This window comes from Cygnus atratus, chromosome 17, assembly GCF_013377495.2.
Source record: "Cygnus atratus isolate AKBS03 ecotype Queensland, Australia chromosome 17, CAtr_DNAZoo_HiC_assembly, whole genome shotgun sequence".
In the NCBI taxonomy this organism is placed as follows: domain Eukaryota; kingdom Metazoa; phylum Chordata; class Aves; order Anseriformes; family Anatidae; genus Cygnus; species Cygnus atratus.
Genome location: NC_066378.1, coordinates 12,349,700 through 12,369,070, shown reverse-complemented (window position 1 = coordinate 12,369,070; position 19,371 = coordinate 12,349,700). Strand labels below are relative to the sequence as shown.

At 41.1% G+C, this 19,371-nt stretch overlaps 3 protein-coding genes across 5 annotated transcripts; all 3 read right to left on the bottom strand.

The window, feature by feature from the left end:
- Window positions 1-825: 825 nt before the first annotated feature.
- ANAPC7 (anaphase promoting complex subunit 7) lies at window positions 826-8,498 on the bottom strand. 3 transcript variants are annotated; one of them, XM_035564986.2, is made up of 11 exons: window positions 8,167-8,498; window positions 7,614-7,800; window positions 7,170-7,289; window positions 5,606-5,717; window positions 5,202-5,355; window positions 4,954-5,096; window positions 4,486-4,603; window positions 3,841-4,037; window positions 3,149-3,373; window positions 2,564-2,714; window positions 826-1,718 (listed from the first exon to the last, which is right to left on the bottom strand). In XM_035564986.2, the coding sequence occupies exons 1-11, from the start codon at window positions 8,265-8,267 to the stop codon at window positions 1,529-1,531; spliced, it is 1,698 nt and encodes a 565-aa protein (XP_035420879.1). In that variant the 5' UTR covers window positions 8,268-8,498; the 3' UTR covers window positions 826-1,528. The 3 variants fall into 3 exon arrangements, with proteins under 3 accessions (XP_035420879.1, XP_035420881.1, XP_050570144.1); XM_035564988.2 differs by lacking the exon at window positions 7,614-7,800 and having other exon boundaries at window positions 8,167-8,448; XM_050714187.1 differs by lacking the exon at window positions 8,167-8,498 and having other exon boundaries at window positions 7,712-7,800.
- Window positions 8,499-9,529: 1,031 nt separating this feature from the next.
- On the bottom strand, window positions 9,530-14,467 carry ARPC3 (actin related protein 2/3 complex subunit 3). The gene is made up of 7 exons (XM_035564989.2): window positions 14,118-14,467; window positions 13,154-13,253; window positions 12,280-12,356; window positions 11,928-11,996; window positions 11,549-11,675; window positions 10,888-10,982; window positions 9,530-10,063 (listed from the first exon to the last, which is right to left on the bottom strand). The coding sequence occupies exons 1-7, from the start codon at window positions 14,121-14,123 to the stop codon at window positions 10,001-10,003; spliced, it is 537 nt and encodes a 178-aa protein (XP_035420882.1). The 5' UTR covers window positions 14,124-14,467; the 3' UTR covers window positions 9,530-10,000.
- Window positions 14,468-14,968: 501 nt separating this feature from the next.
- On the bottom strand, window positions 14,969-19,363 carry GPN3 (GPN-loop GTPase 3). The gene is made up of 8 exons (XM_035565007.2): window positions 19,226-19,363; window positions 19,030-19,138; window positions 18,737-18,904; window positions 17,851-17,975; window positions 17,078-17,193; window positions 16,316-16,412; window positions 16,020-16,148; window positions 14,969-15,449 (listed from the first exon to the last, which is right to left on the bottom strand). Exons 1-8 carry the CDS (start codon window positions 19,271-19,273, stop codon window positions 15,387-15,389), a joined length of 855 nt encoding a protein of 284 aa, XP_035420900.1. The 5' UTR covers window positions 19,274-19,363; the 3' UTR covers window positions 14,969-15,386.
- Window positions 19,364-19,371: the final 8 nt, after the last annotated feature.

Genomic DNA, 19,371 nt, shown 5'->3' with positions numbered 1-19,371 from the left:
TGTTGGAAAGTCTAAAGCCCCCAGAATTCCAGAGAGAACACACACCCAGCTGCTTTTTTTTGAAATGGATAAACTATTAGACTCCTTTGTAAGATGTGACATAAAAAAATATTTTCAAAATAGACTATAATAGGAATAACTGCCTAGTCTTTTTGTTGTGCATTTTTCTAATTCATGTAGTACATGTTACAGAGGAAAAGAAATTTTACCCTTATCTGCATTGTACTTCCACGATTAGGGGGAAGCTTGTTTTCCATCTCACATATTTGTACCAAATAGGCATTTTTCCTCCAGCTGATACTCAGATCCACTTTTTAGTCTTGTAATAAAGTCTGTCTGCTCCAGCATTAACTGTGGTAACAGAATAAATACAAAAGGAATTAAATTGTCAAGATAAAAAGATGTTTTTGTAAGACTAAGGAAATCAGAGCTGTAAGAAAAGTAAGAGCACAAAGTAATTCCTCCTCCCACACATCAAGCCCACAGAATTGAAAGTTTCTGGATTACACGAAGAAGCTCACCCTTGAAGAGATGATGCTGAAGAGAGAATGTTGAGAATCTGTACGCAAAGTAATGTAACTTGGCTTCAAAAGGTGAAGGAAAACACAGGAATTCAAACATTATCTCCCAAAAACAGGAAGTATCTAAACATGGCAAAACCAAGACAATACATACTTGTGTAATTTTAACATTTTTACACTAATGCATGTGGAAAGGGATGAATTCTTTTTATATCATTTTAATTGTCATTGCTGTATGCTGAATGTGAAGTGCTTTGAGTCACTGATGAAAAACCATTTAGTAACATTCTGAAATAAAACTAAAGAGCATTTAAAAATAAATTTTAATGTACAGACTTTATGTGATTATAGGGTTGAGTAAGGACTGGGCAAACTGCTGTAATTCTCCAACACTGGTACAATTCTGTACACACAAAAATCAGTCAACTACAAAAATGTCCTCTAAGTCAAAGCGGCATGGCGTATCAAACTTCTCCTTTACAGCACACAGGAGATAAAAAGACATGCCTTATAAAAAGACAAATTAATTCAACAAACACAGCAAGAGGAAAGTGCTGCTTTCAGCCACACGGAAGCAACTCCTCCAGACTTCAACAGGAGTGTGAGCCCAAAAGGTAGCATACAAACCTTTTTCACAAAGGAATACAAACCGCTGTATTTACAAATCAATCAAGCACACTTAGCCCTGAACACAATTTAGACAGTTCCCATCATAAACAATAGGCTTATTATGCACTTTAGATTCTAATGCTTTTAGTTTTAGCAGGGATTTTTTTTTGAAAGTAAAGCTGCAAATAACCTCCAGTACAGTTAATCCCTTATACTTAATAAATAAGAAGCATCAAGAATCTTCATGGCATTGAGATGCATAGAACTATTAAATGGTTTCAGAGTCTATATTAAAAAAAAGTCTTTGTTACTGCAAAAATCACAGCTGAAGTTCTTCAAAGAAGAATGGCCCCAGTGGTATCTTCATGTGCCAAAACAAGCCTCAGGAAGAGAGGCCATCACTGCATGCCAAACCACTGTTCTTGATCTGCCCACTGGGCTGCTTCACTATCACTGCCTTCCAAGTCCCCCTCTTCTCCACTTCCCTCCATATCGTCCACATCTTCTTCCTGGGTTGCATCTGTTGGACTCTCCTCTTTTTCCATTTTCTGCATTCCTTCTAGTGACTTCTGATCGTTTGGATCCAAACTGAGGGAAAGAAAAGAAAGCATTGCCTTAAAACTTAGTATTTTTTTGTATTTGTAATGCTATCATAAAAAAAAAATCATCTTCTTTTCTGCACTTCCTGTTTAGCATCACCAAGAGTTTCAAATTAGTAAACTTCACCTCAGGCTGACAATAACACCAAGTATTGCATCTTTATACAAAACCATTTTGAGCCTCACGAATGCACTTCTCTAAACATCCCACTCTTTAAGGAAACTTAGTCAACTCCTTCAGACAACACTAATTATAAAGCAATGTGGAAGTAATAAAAATTTAAATGACTATGACTAAACGCATCATTTACAAGATAAAAATAGCTGATCCATTTACGCAACATGAGTTTATTGTGGACGTAATGTGCTAGATTTAAGGTGAGTTTAACTTTTTGAAATTGAAATATGTAACATTTAACATAACTTTATAAGATAACATTTAGGTTCTTTAGTGAATCACCTATTTAAATTTACATAATAGCTCATGCTCATAGAACACCTTCTATTCTAAAGGAACAGATCCTAAAATTGCCAATGTAATAATAAATAAAAAAATCCATGCCTTAATCCTTTTATCAGTCAAAGAGCTGTATGCCTGGTGACATGTTTACTGTTAATACCATCCCTAAATTTTGCACTTCTCAGTTCAAAGCCTTATGAGCAACTAATTCATTATCAGCCTATAATGCGTTATGTTTCTGTTTTAAGGGAGAATGATGTAGAGCTAACTCTGATGCATGCCCTAACCACTTAGTGACTCAATGCTCAACTTTTTACTTGAAGTTGATTATTGGTTCTTATAAATATGCTGCAATTTTGGAGTCTCTGGGTTACCTTAGGGCAATACTGTACTGGTCCATTGCTTCCTGGTATTCGTTGACAGCTACAAGAAAGTCTCCAAGTATTCGATGCAGAACACAGTCACTCTGATTAGCCAGTGCGTTCCTCAGCAAAGCAATTCCATCTTCATACTTTTGTTCTCTACCTGTTTATTTGCAAAACTACAGTTTTAATTAATAGTTTAGACGAATCTATAAAAGTCAGAGTGTGCAGTAAAAGCCATCACAACACACAACTATTTCTTCCCTCAGAAGTGACAGCATGAAGGATAGTAGCAATATACTTTTTGTAAGCAGTAACTGCTACACTCATGACTACGTATACTTTGAAGTCAAAACATTTTGTCTGCAATTGTTTCAAGTGCTGCAATGTCAGTTGTGAGATGCAATTAATTCTTGTGCTTTTCCCTTCAGAATAGAACTGACAACCCCCTGGGCTGCAACATCACCATCACATTCCTCGCATTGATGAGGCTGCATAATACTACAAAACATAACTGATGTTTTAATTAAGTTGAAAAAGTGGAAAATTTGGAAAAAGAAAAGTGGAAAATGAATTAAGTGGAAAAAGTGAACTTACTAAGAAGTTCTGCTTTCTTTACCACAGCTTTAATGTAATCAGGTCTTTGTGTCAGCGCTTTGTCCAATAATGTTTTTGCTTTTTCCTGTGTGACTGGGTCTTCAAGACAGACTGTTGCTAACAGAGTGAGGGTCTGTGCGTTTGCTCCCAGAGTTTTATACACATTATTTGCCATAACCATAGCTTCTCGGATACTGTTAGATGCTAGGTAACATTCGATGAGACCTGATGATGAAAAAGGAAAACATTTTAACATTACTTTTAACTCTGCAAGAAAATGCATATTCCTCTGAAAATGTATTTTCCTTAACTACTTACCATATAAATTTGTTCCTATTTAGGAGACAGTATGACAAAAACAAAGTTCCCAGTGCAACTAACTATCCAGTTACCATCATCTGAAACTGATTTGATCAAAACACCGAAGTCTCTTTATACCCAGATTAAACAATTTAAAAACAAACATCTTTTTTGAAAATCATTCTTATAAATACATGTGTTCTCTGGTATCTCTCATCTAACCACTTAACAGTTTTGGGGGTAATAATAATTTATTTACTAGAAAGTCACCAGGAGAAAAAAAAAAATAATAAAATCTCCTATTTCCTTGCTTGACAATAGCAACAACCATCATCACCACCACCACACCACCAAACCAATGCTATACATTTGAGTAGCTTCACTTCACTCACCTTCATAGCAATCCAGCCTGCAAGGCGCAAGACGTATCGCTTCACGGAAGTGTATAATTGCTTCCTGTACCCGGCCCATGTTCCTAAGAGCAGCTCCTTTCAGCAACAATGCTTGAACGCTATTACTATTAAGCTGGATAGCTTTGGCTCCTAAATATAAGGCACGGGAGTATCGTTTACTATAGAAACTATGACACCTACGGAAACACAAGACAGATTGTAAACATGTACTGCCTGCATGCATTCACAGAGGCTTAGAAGAGAGAGGGAAAAAAAAAAGATTACAAGCAACTGTTGAGCTTCTTGGATTTCAAGTTAAAAATATATGTTCAGGTAAAAACATACTTTTCTTTTCAAAAGCTAAAAAAAAAAAAAGAAACCAACAAGAAAACATCAATATGAATATTAACCGTTATAGCTATTTAATAGATCATTGCTATTGCACCGGTACAGTAAATCAAAGAGGTTTAGATGTACTGGAAACAACCAAAATAGGTATTTATTGCTAGCTAAAGTTACCCCAAAACCAGAACATAGTTAGAAAAGCACCCTCTGAACAAAAAAAGCTGAATCCACTGTATAACTAACCCACCTCATGCAGCAAATCAAGAGGGTCAGTGTAAGAAAGGAAAGAGAACATCTTACCCAGACACCACCCAGGGCTCTGCATGTTGATCAGAAATATTGAAGAGACGGCAGCCCAAGTTTTCCACATCCTCCAGTCGACCTTCCCGTGCCAATAAATAACCATATACATCCATTCCTGAAGCAAAACGTTTGAAGGTCAGTCATCAAGAAACGGAAAGCTCATTCACAACAAGAAATAATAAAAAAAAACTTCTTAATTATTTTTAATATATATGCTTCTTTGGCAAACCACATAAATGGCTACCATACCTTTTAATTTTAAATGACTTACAACACAAACACCTACTATGAACCGTGCAAGTACCAGCAACTGGTCAATGTACACAATTTCCAAGTGTCAATTCTGAATTAAAAGCCAGGTACAACAATATTCAATATTCTACTGAATGTTTGTGTGTATCTGCTACTCTAATGTTACTCACCAGATCATCACACCAAGTAAACTTTTTTTTAGGATTTACTCACCTTTTATTAGGTAAGGATCCAGCATCTGTGCTTGTTCAAATTTTAGAATAGAGTTTTTATTATCTCCAGCTCTGAAATACAGGTCTGCTAAGCTCCCCAGTAAATCTACATTATCCCTCAGCAATGACTTTTTCTCTAAAGAGCTTTAAGAGAAAAGAAACGGCTGTTATTTATACAATGTCATTTTAACGTAATTATACATAAATATTTTATATTATTTGATTACATCATGCTCTTTCAACTCTTACCAAATGGTATTGATTGCTCTCGTGTTATCTCCAGTATGCACAAAAGCATATGCCTTGATCCACACTGAAAGCCAGTCCAAGTTAGGAATACTCTGAATTACATTCATCGTCATAGAGGCCACTTCTGCACCCTTCACCGACAGAGAGAGCAAACCTATTCAGAAAGGTATAAAAATCAATTTCAGTCACCATAAACTGCCTTTAATGCAAATTAATTGTCTCGAGACCAGGAACTCCATCCCCTGGCAAGCATAAACAAGCAGTTTGTCACAATGTTCTTTATAATTTGCATAATACAGGCATTATATATTATATGCAAATTGCAGTCAATTACCTAGTCCTAAAGATAATTCAGATTATAACACTTTTTAGTGCTGAAGTGCTTACAGTACGGAGAAACCTACCTAGTATGGCATCAAGTGCTAATGGGCACTGTCTCAGTACTTCTTTGTAGCTTGTAACAGATGAGCGTTCTTGACCCGCTTTCTTGTACAGATTTGCCAGCATCATGTTGATCTGTAAGGAACACAACGGCACTAGAGTCAGGTATGAGAAAGGAGAAATCCTCACTAAGAATAGGTCACAACTTTGCCTTCAAGCATTGCTCCCTCCCTCCTGTTCTGGGTAGAAGTTATAATTGCCAGCTTTTCTTCTGAGATCACTATAACATACCATATACCATAAAATTAAAATTGATTATTCTGAGCCCAAATATAAAATTTGTATTCTTCTGTATTGACATAATACATCCTGAAATCTCAGTATTTTGCACACATGATGTCAAAAAATGGGCAAGTATTTTACGTATGATGCCAAGAAGGACCTGTATACCCATTACATTAACTTTCAGTGTATGTCTCTGACCAACAGAAGTTTTAAAGAGTTTAGGAAGGCAGAGAAAGTTTCCGTTTAGCTTCTGAATAAAGTCATGATTGATGAAAGAACAGAAATGATTTGAGCTCTACACAGCCCAATTACTTTTCTGCTACAATACTTCATTTTACTAGTGTGTATAGGTTAAAAGTTTTCTTTCCTTAATCTTTTCTTCTTTTTCTGCTCTGCAATTTGGTCTTTAAACAGAACACCTATACATTACCAGAGCCTAAGCCACATACACTGCTTTAAGATAAATGCATCAACTCAATCAACTATGTTTTATCTTTTAAGCCCTTATGACATAATAGAGCCAGAAGGCACAGACTCAACATATTTAACACTGCAGTCCACAATGGGATCTAAATATTTAGCGTTATCTAAACTGTTATTAAGAAGGATGGAGTGAATTGGAAAGACAGAGCATTGGCGTTCCTTCTATTTGCCAAAGTCTTCATCCTTTCAAGCATCTCGCGTTGCTCAAACCATACAATAAGAAATGATGTGCTACTCCCTACACATTCTGGATTCAAGAACGTATTAAAACACTTGCTCAATTTTAACAATCACAGTTTAGCAAGTTCAGTTGACTGCCTAACAGTGAAACAGCACAGAACAGTCAGCCTTGCAAGGTAACTAGGCTACAAGTGTATCCCCTTCAGCTCCAGCTGGTGACAGCATGCCTTTCCTGTCCAGCCACACACAGCTCTTCAATGGAGGCTAGGACTCTGCCTAGCTACATCCACAAAGTAGAGTACGTTACGTTAAACCTGTACTTGGCTCTCACTTTTAGAGCCCCACTTCAAAACCAGAGCAAATTTTTCGGATATCTCGCACTCACTCGCTAACTTGCTGTAATTGAACAGCTTACAATCATATAAACTTTTTTCCTGGTAGAAGTGACACACATTTGTTGAGAGTAATCACTCTTTGCCCTATGAAAACTACTCATAACAACATCCAAGAAAGAATGGACGATGGATGGATGATACAGACTTCAAGCTCTATTATACTCAGAAACGACATTGTTTTACTGGCCTAAGGATTAGAAATACACCGACCAAGGACTTGTGACAAACATCTGCCAGAACAAACCTTTGGGGTTCTCTGTCTGGAAGGAATCCCATCCAGAATAGCAATGGCATCTTTATCTTGCTTCAGCATTGTATAGCATTCGGCCATTTTATATTTCACTTCAATTTCAGACGGTAAACACTGAAATAAAACACAAACATTAAGCACTTTACAGTCGCATAAGAAACGTAAATAAGGTCTCCTCATAAAATGTTTAAAATATGTTAGAAAAGTCTAGTGCAAGAAAGTTAAAAACGCAACTGACTAGTTCTCATGTCTTCAAAAAGCATGAATTGCACATATAAAAAACTCACGTTCCAAGACCAAATTAAGCTTTCCATTAGAAAACAGGCTTATTTGACATGATAAATCCACAATCTAACACTACAACATTAAATCAGCAACATTAACTGAACAGAGGGGGCCTGATCATTTTATGCAGCACATTAGTCAGTTTTGAAATACCTGGCTTTGGGGGGTTGATGCAGCATTCCCAGTAGAAGGTCTTACTTTTGAAGTTTTACTTAAAGCCTTTTTCTGCTGCAAGGCCATTGTGTACTTACTGACAGCATTTCTATATTCCTTATCATGGAAAAGAGAATCCGCGTGATATACGAGGAGTTGGTATTTCTGAGATGGTGAAAACAGTTCCCTAGGAAAAAATGCAAACAGACAGAGTTCAGCTAAGAGCCAAAGAGATTCCAAAGCATGTGAAGCTTGCTTTGCCTGCCTTCAACTTCCAAATGTTGCTGCTCCCTTGCTGCACTGGGAGGGCCCCTGGCTAACAGGTACAACTCCTCACAAAGGTGCTACCTTCCCATGTTGAGCAGTGAGGGTTTCAGAAGGGGATTCTGGCGTTAATTAGTACCTCAAACAACTCTCCAAAACATACAGGCGCACAGACCACTGTAGGCAAGGAGAGCCCTAACACTGAGCTCTCCTCCTCCTCCTGCCCCAGCCCCTGCCCGCAGGCTCCCCGCGGGCCTCCCCCTCAGCCGCCGGCGGGAGGGCCACTCACGGGTTGTTGCCGCTCATCGTCAGGAGAAGCCCGCTGAGGAGCCGCACGTTCGAGTGGAGCCCGGCGGAGGCCATCTCCCGGACGTGCTCCACCACGCTCATGACGGCGGCGGGAGGGCACGGCAAGGAGAAACAGAGCCGGGAGGGAGCCGGGAGGGGACTGAGAAGGGACCGAGAGGGGACCGGGAGGAGACAGGGAACGGACCGGGGCCGCCACCGCCGCTTCAAAATGGCGCCGTCGCAGGGGCCTCACGCGACGCCGCCTCCGCCGCTGCCCTGACGGCAGGCGCGCGGCCCGACAGGCGCTCGGCAGGGCAGCCCGCGGGCGGGGCCAAGGCCCCCCGATAGCTCCGCCCGCGCAGCGGCGCCTTCCCTCAGTCGGCTGTGGGGTGGGCGGGTGATAGGAGTAGGGGGATTGTGTCAGGCTGGGCAATGTGTCATAGGGGGCTGGAAGAAGCCTTCTCCGGCTCAGCAGTGTTTTGTGTAAAAAGATTTAGACTCTGTATCTGCAGAGCTCTTAAACCTAGCCGTTTTTCCTCTCAAAACCGAATATTCTACCAAAACTTCATTAGCTATTGGCTGTGGCAGCTAAGTGTGACAGAGGTCTTGGAGATGACGGAGGTTCTGCCTGTAAAAATAGACAGCTGAGAAGAAAGACCCTTTAAAACCGAGGTTTCTTCTGGGACACAGGCAGAAGAAACACTTTAACTTGAGCCACCATAACTATGAGGCATGGAACTGCCTCTCAGAGGGGTCGACCTCACACAGCAACAAGATAAAACAGACGCGTTGGGATTTTTTTCTTTCATCAACTTAATTTTTTCCACTCCCTTACCTACTGTGAAAGGGAGTAAAACGTGTAAAATGTAAAACGTGGCTACTCTACAAGCATTACTGCTACTGACAGCAGGAGGAGCTGTCAGCTCGAGGCCACCACAGCTCTCAGTGACTGTGCCGAGCAGCCCAGTGTTAAGGAATGCAAAGTATGGTGGTGCTGTACGGCGGCAATGAAACAAGCATTGCCACAACGTTTTGCCACAACTGCAATTTTCTGTCTAGAAAATAAAATGAACTCACATTTGCAGATCTTCAGGAAGTCATCAGATTGATCAAAACAATTTTTGCTGCTACCATGTGCCATTATGTTTGACCAAATCTGCCATCACAAAGGCAGCCTTGGACTAAGGTGTATGTAATCTGCCCGCATTACTCTTTGAAGACGTTTTAGTACAAGGAAGCACTGCTCTGCAGATGTTAAATAACTGGGACATTGCTGGAGACTACAGCCTGTGCATTAATCCTGTTTACAATAAGAATGATTCACTTCTTTCTGATTACTTTATCATTACACAATAATGATGGCCTTTTCACCAAAATTTTGATTTTATTTCTTTGAAAGCTATCCATAAGACATAAAGCAGTTATCACATTAATTACAAGCTAAGTTTATTGAAAAAAGGTAAAAATCATTGTACTTTAACACATGATACTGAGACTCTAGCCAGCAGAGCAATTACATACGCCCCCAGGCACACACATTTCTCCTGTTTAAACAAAAGCCCTGTTTTAAATGCTAGCTGTAACCACTGATAATAAAGCAGCCTGCATCTGAAACAGCACATTAGAAATCTTTTATTAAGCACCAGCTTAATATTTGCTTACAGTACTCAATGATCTTTTTGCTTTAACTTCTTTTTACCTCTCATTGATTATTTTTTTCTTCATAAGCACTTAATTCTTCCTTGGTACAAAACATATCCAAAAAAAAAAAAAAAGGCAAAATCCTTTACACATGTTCCTGTGGAAATGCTTAATGTTGTTGCTGCTTTGCCTCTTCACTGCCCAGGACCTGACAGACTCTTGTTCATGAACTGTCTCTTCACGAAGCAGATCCACCACTGCAGAAGAAAGTACAAAATAAGAAAATATGCAAAAGCAGTTTCAGTGCAGTAAATGAAATAGTGACTTGCAAGTATTCAACCACTGACAAACAACAAATGTTATGGGTCCAATTTTGCACATACAGTTTTCCCTATTGGTTTCTATTGGAATTTAGGAAAACAAGATGACAGGAGTGGATCCAGTGAGTTATAACATAGAGCTGCAGACTCTGAATTAAAGCAGGATATTATCCTTTCTACTATTTCAATACTATTTTTACTGTTTATTCTGTGTATGCTATTTCTTCCAATATAGTTAGTCCAGTATAATAATAAACAAGGGATGCATCAGAAAGCTATGCCTTTGAAACTAAATTTGCCTAAATACTTTCAATGTTAAAAACAGTCATATTTGCACATGAAACATATAACCAGGAGGTAATTCATGCATTGATTGGCTATTTTTTTAATCTGGGTATGAGGCAAAATGGTCTACTTCAAGGAAGCTAACAGATCAGAACCACTCAGGAAGATAAACAGCATTTCTCATGCCCACAGATTTCTGAAAACCTTGAGTCCTTAGCCAACAGTATGCAACACTTTGAAGAACTGATTGAGACACCACTTATTACTATCCTGCTTTTAAAAGTATCCAAAATCGTCATTTACTGTCTTACAATATTACAGATGAAATGTATTGAAAATTTGCAGTCTGATAGCCTTATAAAACCAGGGAAGCCTGCTCCAAAGTTATCCACATCTGATCACTCACCCCATCATTTCACTTCTCTGAAAAAACAAGCAAGCCTCTCATTAAATCTGTGATCACACCAAAACCTTACCTTACTAGGCTTGTCACTCTGAGGATCAAATACTTTTTCACAAAGCCGAAGACCAGTTTCTTGCCTGAGCTGCTGCAAGTAGGCTCTCATCACCTCTGAAACACAGCACAAGCACAAAACAGCACCAAGTGAAATTGAATTTATCATGGAAGCATTGGACATCAATGCCTACAGTGGAAACTGTGAGCTTTCACAGCTTTCAGCTTGCTGGCTGGCTGAGTTGGTTCGTTCAATGTACAGCCACACTTGGGATTTTTATATTTAATTTTATATAATATTAATATAATTTTATATAATTATAAAATCAGTAAAAAGGATCATCCAAACCATTTTTTTTCTCTTTGGTACCTTTGCCCATCATTGTGGACTTCCTCTCTTCCCACTGCAGAAGTTAGCTTGGGCTCTGTTACCGAATTTATCTAGCAATTATGTTGATGCAAAAGACTCAGACCCCTATTGCTCTGTTCTGTTGAGTTTATGGATCCAGGGAAGTTTTTGAGTCCCTGAGGTCAAAAAATCCAGCTCATGCAGCCCGCAGAAGACAGAGCTACAGATTCAGAAGATTCAGTTTTCAGGGTCACTTTTCTAGTCATAGTCACAAAAATGCAGCTGGTAAACTATGGGCCAAAGGAAGCCTTCAGAGTTCTTGGTTTAGTCTTACCTTCCTCCTGCTTGTTGGTAGGTTTGGCATAAATTGCATTAAGTGGAAAGCCAGGTTCCCCAGGGATTGGGAAGTTAGTGATTCCTAGTGTGTACATCTCCTTCTCTCCTTGGCCTTTGGAGTTACACTGGAAGAACCAGTCAAATAATTGATTAAAATTTACAAACAAGAGCCTTAGACTCAAATATTTTACCAGACACTAAAACTTAAAGACTCATCAAGATTAGCATCATGACATCTCTTTGGAGATCCACAGCCTCAAGTATTTGTGGCTCTGACAACTGGGACTATGGTGAGCAGTGTTAGTTGTGCCCCTAGGAGGAGAACATCAGCAAATACTCTCGAGTACAATCCCAGAACAGACTGTTTCCCTGCTTACCTTTTGCAGCTTTTTCAAGCACTCAGAAATGTAGAGAGTTATGTAGATCAGTGTTCTGTCAGCCTCATTCTGCAAAATAAGAGCGCACACAGAGCCCAGACACTGTTAGACTACAGGATGCTTTATGGAACTGGTAAAAGTTTGAAACAGGAATGACTTCAAACCATTTGGGATAACAATTTCCTCATCAGAGAGGAACTTGTAATTCATAACATTTATCCAATTAAAAAAATTAAGTGGGAGGAAGGGGAGGTTTTCTTATCTAATAGAACTATTTAACCTGCACAGAAATGTATATCTGTACCACCAAATATCCAAGACTTACTGTATATACAATATCACAAAAAATTACCTTAATTTCATAATTTTTGAAGAAAACATTTGCTTTGAAGTAGTAGATGGCTTCATCTATAATATCTACATCCTTAGCTTCAAAAAAAAAGAAAAACAAAGTTAAACGGTGTACCAGTACACCACATTTGATCATAACTTTTATTCACTGAAGTACATAAACAATGGTTCTTGCAAAAGCAAAATCATTTACAAAATGCAGAAAACTGGGCTACACTATAGTGTTTGCTATGTGAAAGACTGGTGAACTCAGACCGTAATATTTAAGTTTCCTACTCTTAGCAGGAGTTTTAACTCCCTTTTCTTCTTTCCACCATGACTTCTCACTTCACAAAGGGCAGCAGTTCAACAGTTCCCCAGTTTCCTACCAGTTGAGTAACTTGAGTGTTCAGTTTTGGGATGCCCAAGACTAAAGTTTTGGGTTTTTGCTACCCTACAGTGCTGCCATTCTTCCTCATCATCCTGTAGCTTCAGAGCAGCCAAGTGTCCTCAGCCTCAGCCCCAAAGTGCAAGTTCTCTGCAGTTAAACCTCTGCTTCCTCTGACATGAGAGGGTTTGCACCACCACGTCCTCCTCAGAGCCTGCTGACAAGCACGCTGAGACACTGGAGGAAGTGTGAAAATAGTAACTGTAGGCTTCCTTTTAATTACTAAAGTAACCAAATTAGGCAGACCTGTTCCAGATAACAATTGTATGATAATTTTCTATGGCTTGTAACACTTCAGCATCTGAAAACGTCATCTACAAAGCAGTCCATTTCTAAGCCACAACTCCTCTCCTCACTCTTACTGTCTGGGACAGTAAGGGTCTGGTCTGGGACAAACTGTGAAATGACTTCAAACAATATGCAAAGGGGCTTTCAGAGATAAACTTACTTTCCCGGGGCGCTGGGCCTTTGAACTGGCTTCTGATGGGTAACAGCGCCATGTTCCCAACTAGCTTGGTATCAGAGTCCATTAAAGTTGAGTGGTAAGCCTACAGACAGGGGAGAAGGCTTGTTATCAATGCCACTGAAAATGGGCATTTCAGCATCCCCTTGGCAGCAGACTGATCATGGCTCTCTCCTGTATCCTCACCGAAGTCAGTTTTGTTGGTTAGCTGTGCTTCCAGCAACCTTTCTTTGCACAAACAACTTACATTTTTTAACTGAGCCCATATCTCAGCACCATTCCGGTGATGACCATCCCCCTGGACACCATTTATGCTAGCGATGGTGGAAGACAGGACAAAACTGGTCCATCCAACCCATGTCCACTGCTCCATCCCTGGGCTGCCTGAACCCAAGTTGCAGGGCTCCACGGGAGGAGCAGCCCTGCAGTGGAGCATTCCACAGGTCATGAAATTGGTCATTAAACGAGTTAGTTACTCCATCATTAGAAAGGGATTTTGTTGCATGTCTAGCTAATAATAGTAGATAAAAATAACTAAAATCAGGCTTATCGCATACATGCTCAAGAAAATTTCTGTGTGCTACAACAGGTGTAAGCGGCAAAAAAAAACCAGCCCTCTGAATATGACACTTCCTGGAAAATTGGCTTGGACCAAGTGACCATTTAAGAAGCCTTCCCCGCCCCGCAGCCCTGCCTTTGCGGGGCCGTAGCAGGCTGCCGCCCTCCCACGGAGGGGAGGAAGAAGAAAGAGGAAGATGAAGGCTACGGCCTTGCAGCAGCCTCCCACCGACACCAACCCCCTCCAAAGCGCCAGGCTCCAGCGGCTACGGCCCCGTTCTCCCACTCAAACCCGGCCCCGTTCCCTTTTCACCCCCGCCCCACAGCCGACCCCCGGCCCCACAGCGCCCGGCCGCGCCCGGGCCTCCCGCGGGCTGCCCGGGCCCCTCACCGGCATCTCGGAGGGCAGGGGGCAGCTCGGCGGGGCCGAGCGGCTGGATGGCAGGGATGGGTTCACGGCAAGCCTTCCTCTTCCTCTTCCTCGGCCGCCGGGGCTGCAGGAAATGAGGCAGCAGGGCGGTGCGAGCAGGGGAAGCCGCAGCCTGCGCCGCCCCGAGAGGCGCCGCTCCCGGCTAGGGAAGGAGCTGAGGTGGGGAGCGGGGTGAGGCAGCGCGGAGCCAGCCCCACCGGGGTGGGTTTAGGGCGGTGAAGTGTTTGAAGAGACCCAGGTTCATCTGGCAGTAGCGACCCATGGCCTTCCCTGGGAGCCAGTGTGTCTAATTTCACCCATAAATGACTCGTTGCGTGAGTCAGGCAGGAAAAACTGGGGGGATTTGAAGCTGAAGGGCTCGGGCTTTCATGCGCCATGAGCAGGACACGGTCAGAAGGATGTCCCAGCCCGGCTGGATGGGGCTGGGGGCAGCCTTGGGTCTGTGAGGCCCCTTTCCACCCAGACCACTCCCTGATTCAATGACTCAGCCCTAGGATGTGCCAGGGTGGAGGTGAGCTAAACCAGCAAAATTTAATTCAGCCAGATCAGGCCCCGACGTGGTGGGATTAACCCCAGACAGGCATCAAGACTTGCCACATCATGAGGTTAACCTACTCTGTAACTATTAAAAAATGAGTATGTTTTTTGACTCCATGTTTCAAAATCCTGAAGAACTATTACTTGGCTGATGTTCAGGTTTTCTGAGAACAGGCTTAATTTTTAATACACAAACTATATATCCTATATAGCGAGAGGTGTCATGCCTATACAGAGGCACCCACTGAATTTAAGCATTACATAACCATGAGACCTCTATGGAAAATGTTTTAATTCAAGGACTCCATGAGCAAAACTCATTCCTTAGGGTTAAGGAAAAGGCAAGGTTGATAGGTACTTGGACATGAGCAGCAGAAAAACATCCTCCAATTCAGCTGAAAGTAGCTGAATAAATAATAAATTGGACTAATACATTTTAGGAGAAGAAATACAAACAAAATAAAATTGAAACATTTAAGAGAATCCAGGAACTTTCTGTACTTATAAAAGAACTAAAAACAACAATATAGTTCATAATATTCTGTCATATAAACTGACCTATAACCCACTTCTCAGTAGAAATTTTAGTTATCTTACAGATAAAACATCAAATATATTTATACAGAGGTGGATTTTTTGTTGTTTTAAACACACAGGCAAGGTATTTTCTTCCTCTTTCTGAGCATCTATTTTTCACTCATTTACATGATCTTGAAAATACTCATCCACAAGAGCAGATTTATCTTCTTCATATTCCTGCCAGAAAGAAAACAAAAAAGGTAAAACCTGACTTTTCCCAAGTGGCTGTTTTACATTGTCTGTTCTGCGATGCTTTATTTTAGAAACCACATGAACAATGTCTAACATTGTTCCATAAAACAAATAGCAAAACTTTCTGAAATGTATTTTCATGTATTTTACATGATAGATGTATGACAGATATAGATTAGGAATAACTTTACAACACGAGATACAGATGCAGAATTTTTTAGGGGAGTGTGAACAAACATGCAGGAAGAGATCTTAATTCTCTTAATGGCCCTTTCTGACCTTTAAAAGTTAAAATTATATTATTTTTGAAAACAAAAGCATTACTTTCAACACAACCATTTGAACGGTACTTGCACACGCAAGACAATATTAAAGAATCTCATTTTTGTAACGGTAAGTGAAGATGATATAAGCATTGTCACTAAAAGACTAAACATGGCTTATTTTGAACCATATGAAGGCAATCATTTATTAACAAGGCAAAGAACACATTTATATCATGATTTGTATTATGGAGCCCTTCTATTTTTCATCTTATCATCAGAAGTACCTTACCTTTGGTTCTTTAAATTCAAGATCTTCTCCATACTGAATGGTAAGGTCTATGTGCTGCAGAACTATGTTTATACTTTCCTCATCAGAGCGATCAAAAGGTAGAAATCGAACCATACCATAATCATCAATCTAGAGAAAGGATTCAAAAGACATTAGAAGCAGAATGCACTAAGTCTCCTCACAGCACTCTAAACCACTGCCTTATACTACACTTATATTTTCCTTGCCCAGACTGCTAAAGCCCTTTGAAGGAAAACTGCAAACTAGTGGTAGTTCCCAGATCAGAATATACGTACCAATCCACATATGGATTTAGTCAGTTTTTTAAACATTTTGCTTTTCAGTAGATTTGTAGAATCTTCAATCATAGAATACATATCCGGATCTAAGTACCTGGCAGAAAGAAACTCATCATTAACAGCGACATACAGAATGCATGAGTCACTATGCTTTTAGACAGCTACCAAAGCCACCTATCCTTCTGTGATCTGAATGAACTAACTTATTATCATGGCAACTTACGACCCCTGTTAAATATAGATTTTGTAATTATTTTTAAATTTCAGATTATGATTGCGAGTAGAAAAAATGTGTTTTTTTTTTAAATTTTCTTTTTACTAATATACTTTTATACTTAAGAAAGCTTTGATGAAGACCACAGGGAACACTATTTTTTCAAATTGTGGTACAAATGTAAAAGTAACACAGAGGTAATTCAGTATGTTCAGTACCAAAACAAGTTAGGATCACCTCTAGTTTAGGTTTTCAAGGAGGTGCAGTACCCCAGAATGTCATTCAGAATGATGCAAGTTATTCAAGATAATTTTTTAAAGAAAAATCTAGAGATATGTACACACATGGAGCTAACCTTTTTTGACTTTGACTAAACTGTACACATCCTATCCAGGCATTTAAAGACCACAGTTGATGCAGAACAAATCCGTCTTTTACCGTTCCAAAAAGAGTATATTTTAAATGGGGGAAAGATTAGACTGAATTCTGAGTGAAATTTACCTCAAGATATCACACTACAGAGTAAGTAATGTTTTGGAACTTACTTTTCTATTTCCTTCTTAGCTTTCTTGCTCAACAAATCCATTTTAGTCATGATGTTAATCTGTGGAATCTCTAAAGAGATCATTGCACTGAGTGCTGCCAGAATTCCGGAGATAAACTGAAGAAGTATGAAAAATAACATAGTTAAGCACAGAAAAACACAAAACCATCACGCAGGTCACAATCTACTATACAGCAAGTCTAGCTACTGAATACATGAAACATGGGCAGGAGGCCAAGTGGGGAGTCATTATCTCTGTTAGAAAAGGGAGGTGCCAAGGTTCCCATCTGCCAGCTGTTTCCAGAGCTTTAAATCTGGATCTGTCACTGAAAAGGACTAACAAAACTCAAAGCCCTTCTCAGGATTCTTATTGCTGGATAAGGGAAGGGTCATGCTCTCTCTCCAGACCTGAGAAAGCTCTCATAGAATCACAGAACAATTTAGGCTGGAAGGAACTTTTAGAGGTTATATATCAGTCAGATTAGGTCGCTCGGGGCTCAAGTTTTGAACAACTCCACAAATTTACATTACGCAGCCTCTCTATGCCCTTGCTCCCGCCTGACCATTCTCACAGTGCAGGGTATTTCCTATACGTCCAGCTGGAACTTTCCTTTCTACAACCTTTGTCTGAGGCAGCTAAAGACAGCAATCAGATCTCCCCGTTTAGCATTCCTTCCTTCGGCTTAAACAAACCCAGCCCCCTAAATCAATCAGATTCCTTGTTCTACATCAATATGAACTTTTACAATTGTTTACAAGATTTCAAATGGATACCTTAAAAGATTCCACCATAAATTGAGAGTCAACGAGAAACACTCCACAGACACGGAATTCCCACTGCTGAAGCTGCTCCACCAGCTGTTTCATCACTGGCAAATGTGTATAGAGTTCGATCTGACCTAAGACACACTTAGAATATTAATATGCAGAAATGTAAAGCTAACAGAAACATTTCAGTTATCGGTTATAGAAACATGGGCATTACACTTAGTATGAATAACAGCTGATAAAGAAAGCCCAATCTTTCAAACAACTGTGCCTGTATTTGGATGAAATTATACTGGCAAAATGGAAATGAATTCAAAATTTTCTTTTCCTCCCTTAACCTCCACTTAGTATTAGTTAGTAGTTACCATAGTTTTCTCACACTACATGATGCTAACAAAAGTCAGTGCTGTCACCCAAATTAGAATGGAGACAAGTTCACTTCTGAAGCATCTGGAAGCGACTCTGACAACTGTTAATAATACAAAAAAATACATAAAAAGGAGGCTGAAGGAAGACCTCATTGCTCTCTACAACTACCTGAAAAGGTGGCAGTGAAGAGGGTGTCAGTCTCTTTTCTCAGGTGACAAGCAATAGGACACAAGTTGCACCAGGGGAGGTTTAGATTACATGTCAGGAAGAATTTCTTTGTGGAAAGGGTGGTTAGGCACTGGCCCAGGGAAGTGGTGGAGGTATTTAAGAGACGCGTGGATGTCTCGCTTAGGGACATGGTTTAGTCACGGGCTTGGTAGTGTTAGGTGATGGTTGGACTTGGTGATCTTATGGGTCTTTTCCAACCTAAATGATTCTATGATTCTATGACCAGCACAGAAATCATATTGAAAACATTATGCTGCGTCCGAAGCACAACACTAACACATAAATGCGTGTTTACCTGGGCAATCAAACAGTATGTAGTCGTCCTCCACGTGCCCCAGGCTCTCCTCCAACCAGTTGAAGTTATTGGCGAAGTACTCCATGCAGAACACCAGGCCCCCGTTGGGGCCAAACCGCAGGGAATCATCCTCCATAACATCATCCACCTCGATCAGCTCGCGGATATCTGCAACGACGGGCACACACGGCGCGTCTCCGGGGAGGGGGTGGGGGCGGTTCTCACACCCCGCCGCCCCCCGGTCCCCTCAGGAACCCCCCCGGTCCCCTCAGCACCCCCCCCGGTCCCCTCACCTGCCATCACCGGGTACCCGAACAGCTCCGCCGCCGGGTCCAGGTTGACCACCTGCACGGCTCTGCCCAGCGCCTCGCAGTGCTGCACCATGGCGGCGCAGTACGTGCTCTGCAAGGCACACGCGAGCCGTCAGCGCCCTCCTCACCGTCCCGTCCCGTCCCGTCCCGTCACCTCACCGACCCTCGCCCCCCTCACCTTCCCGCTGCCCGCCGGGCCCATCACCAGCTGCGCGTAGCGCGGCATGACGGCGGCCCGGAGCAGGGGGGGGGGGAGTGGAAAACTCCGCGAAACGGCCCCGCTCGGTCCCTCCGCCGCCCCGTAGCTGGGTCCGGTCGCCTCAC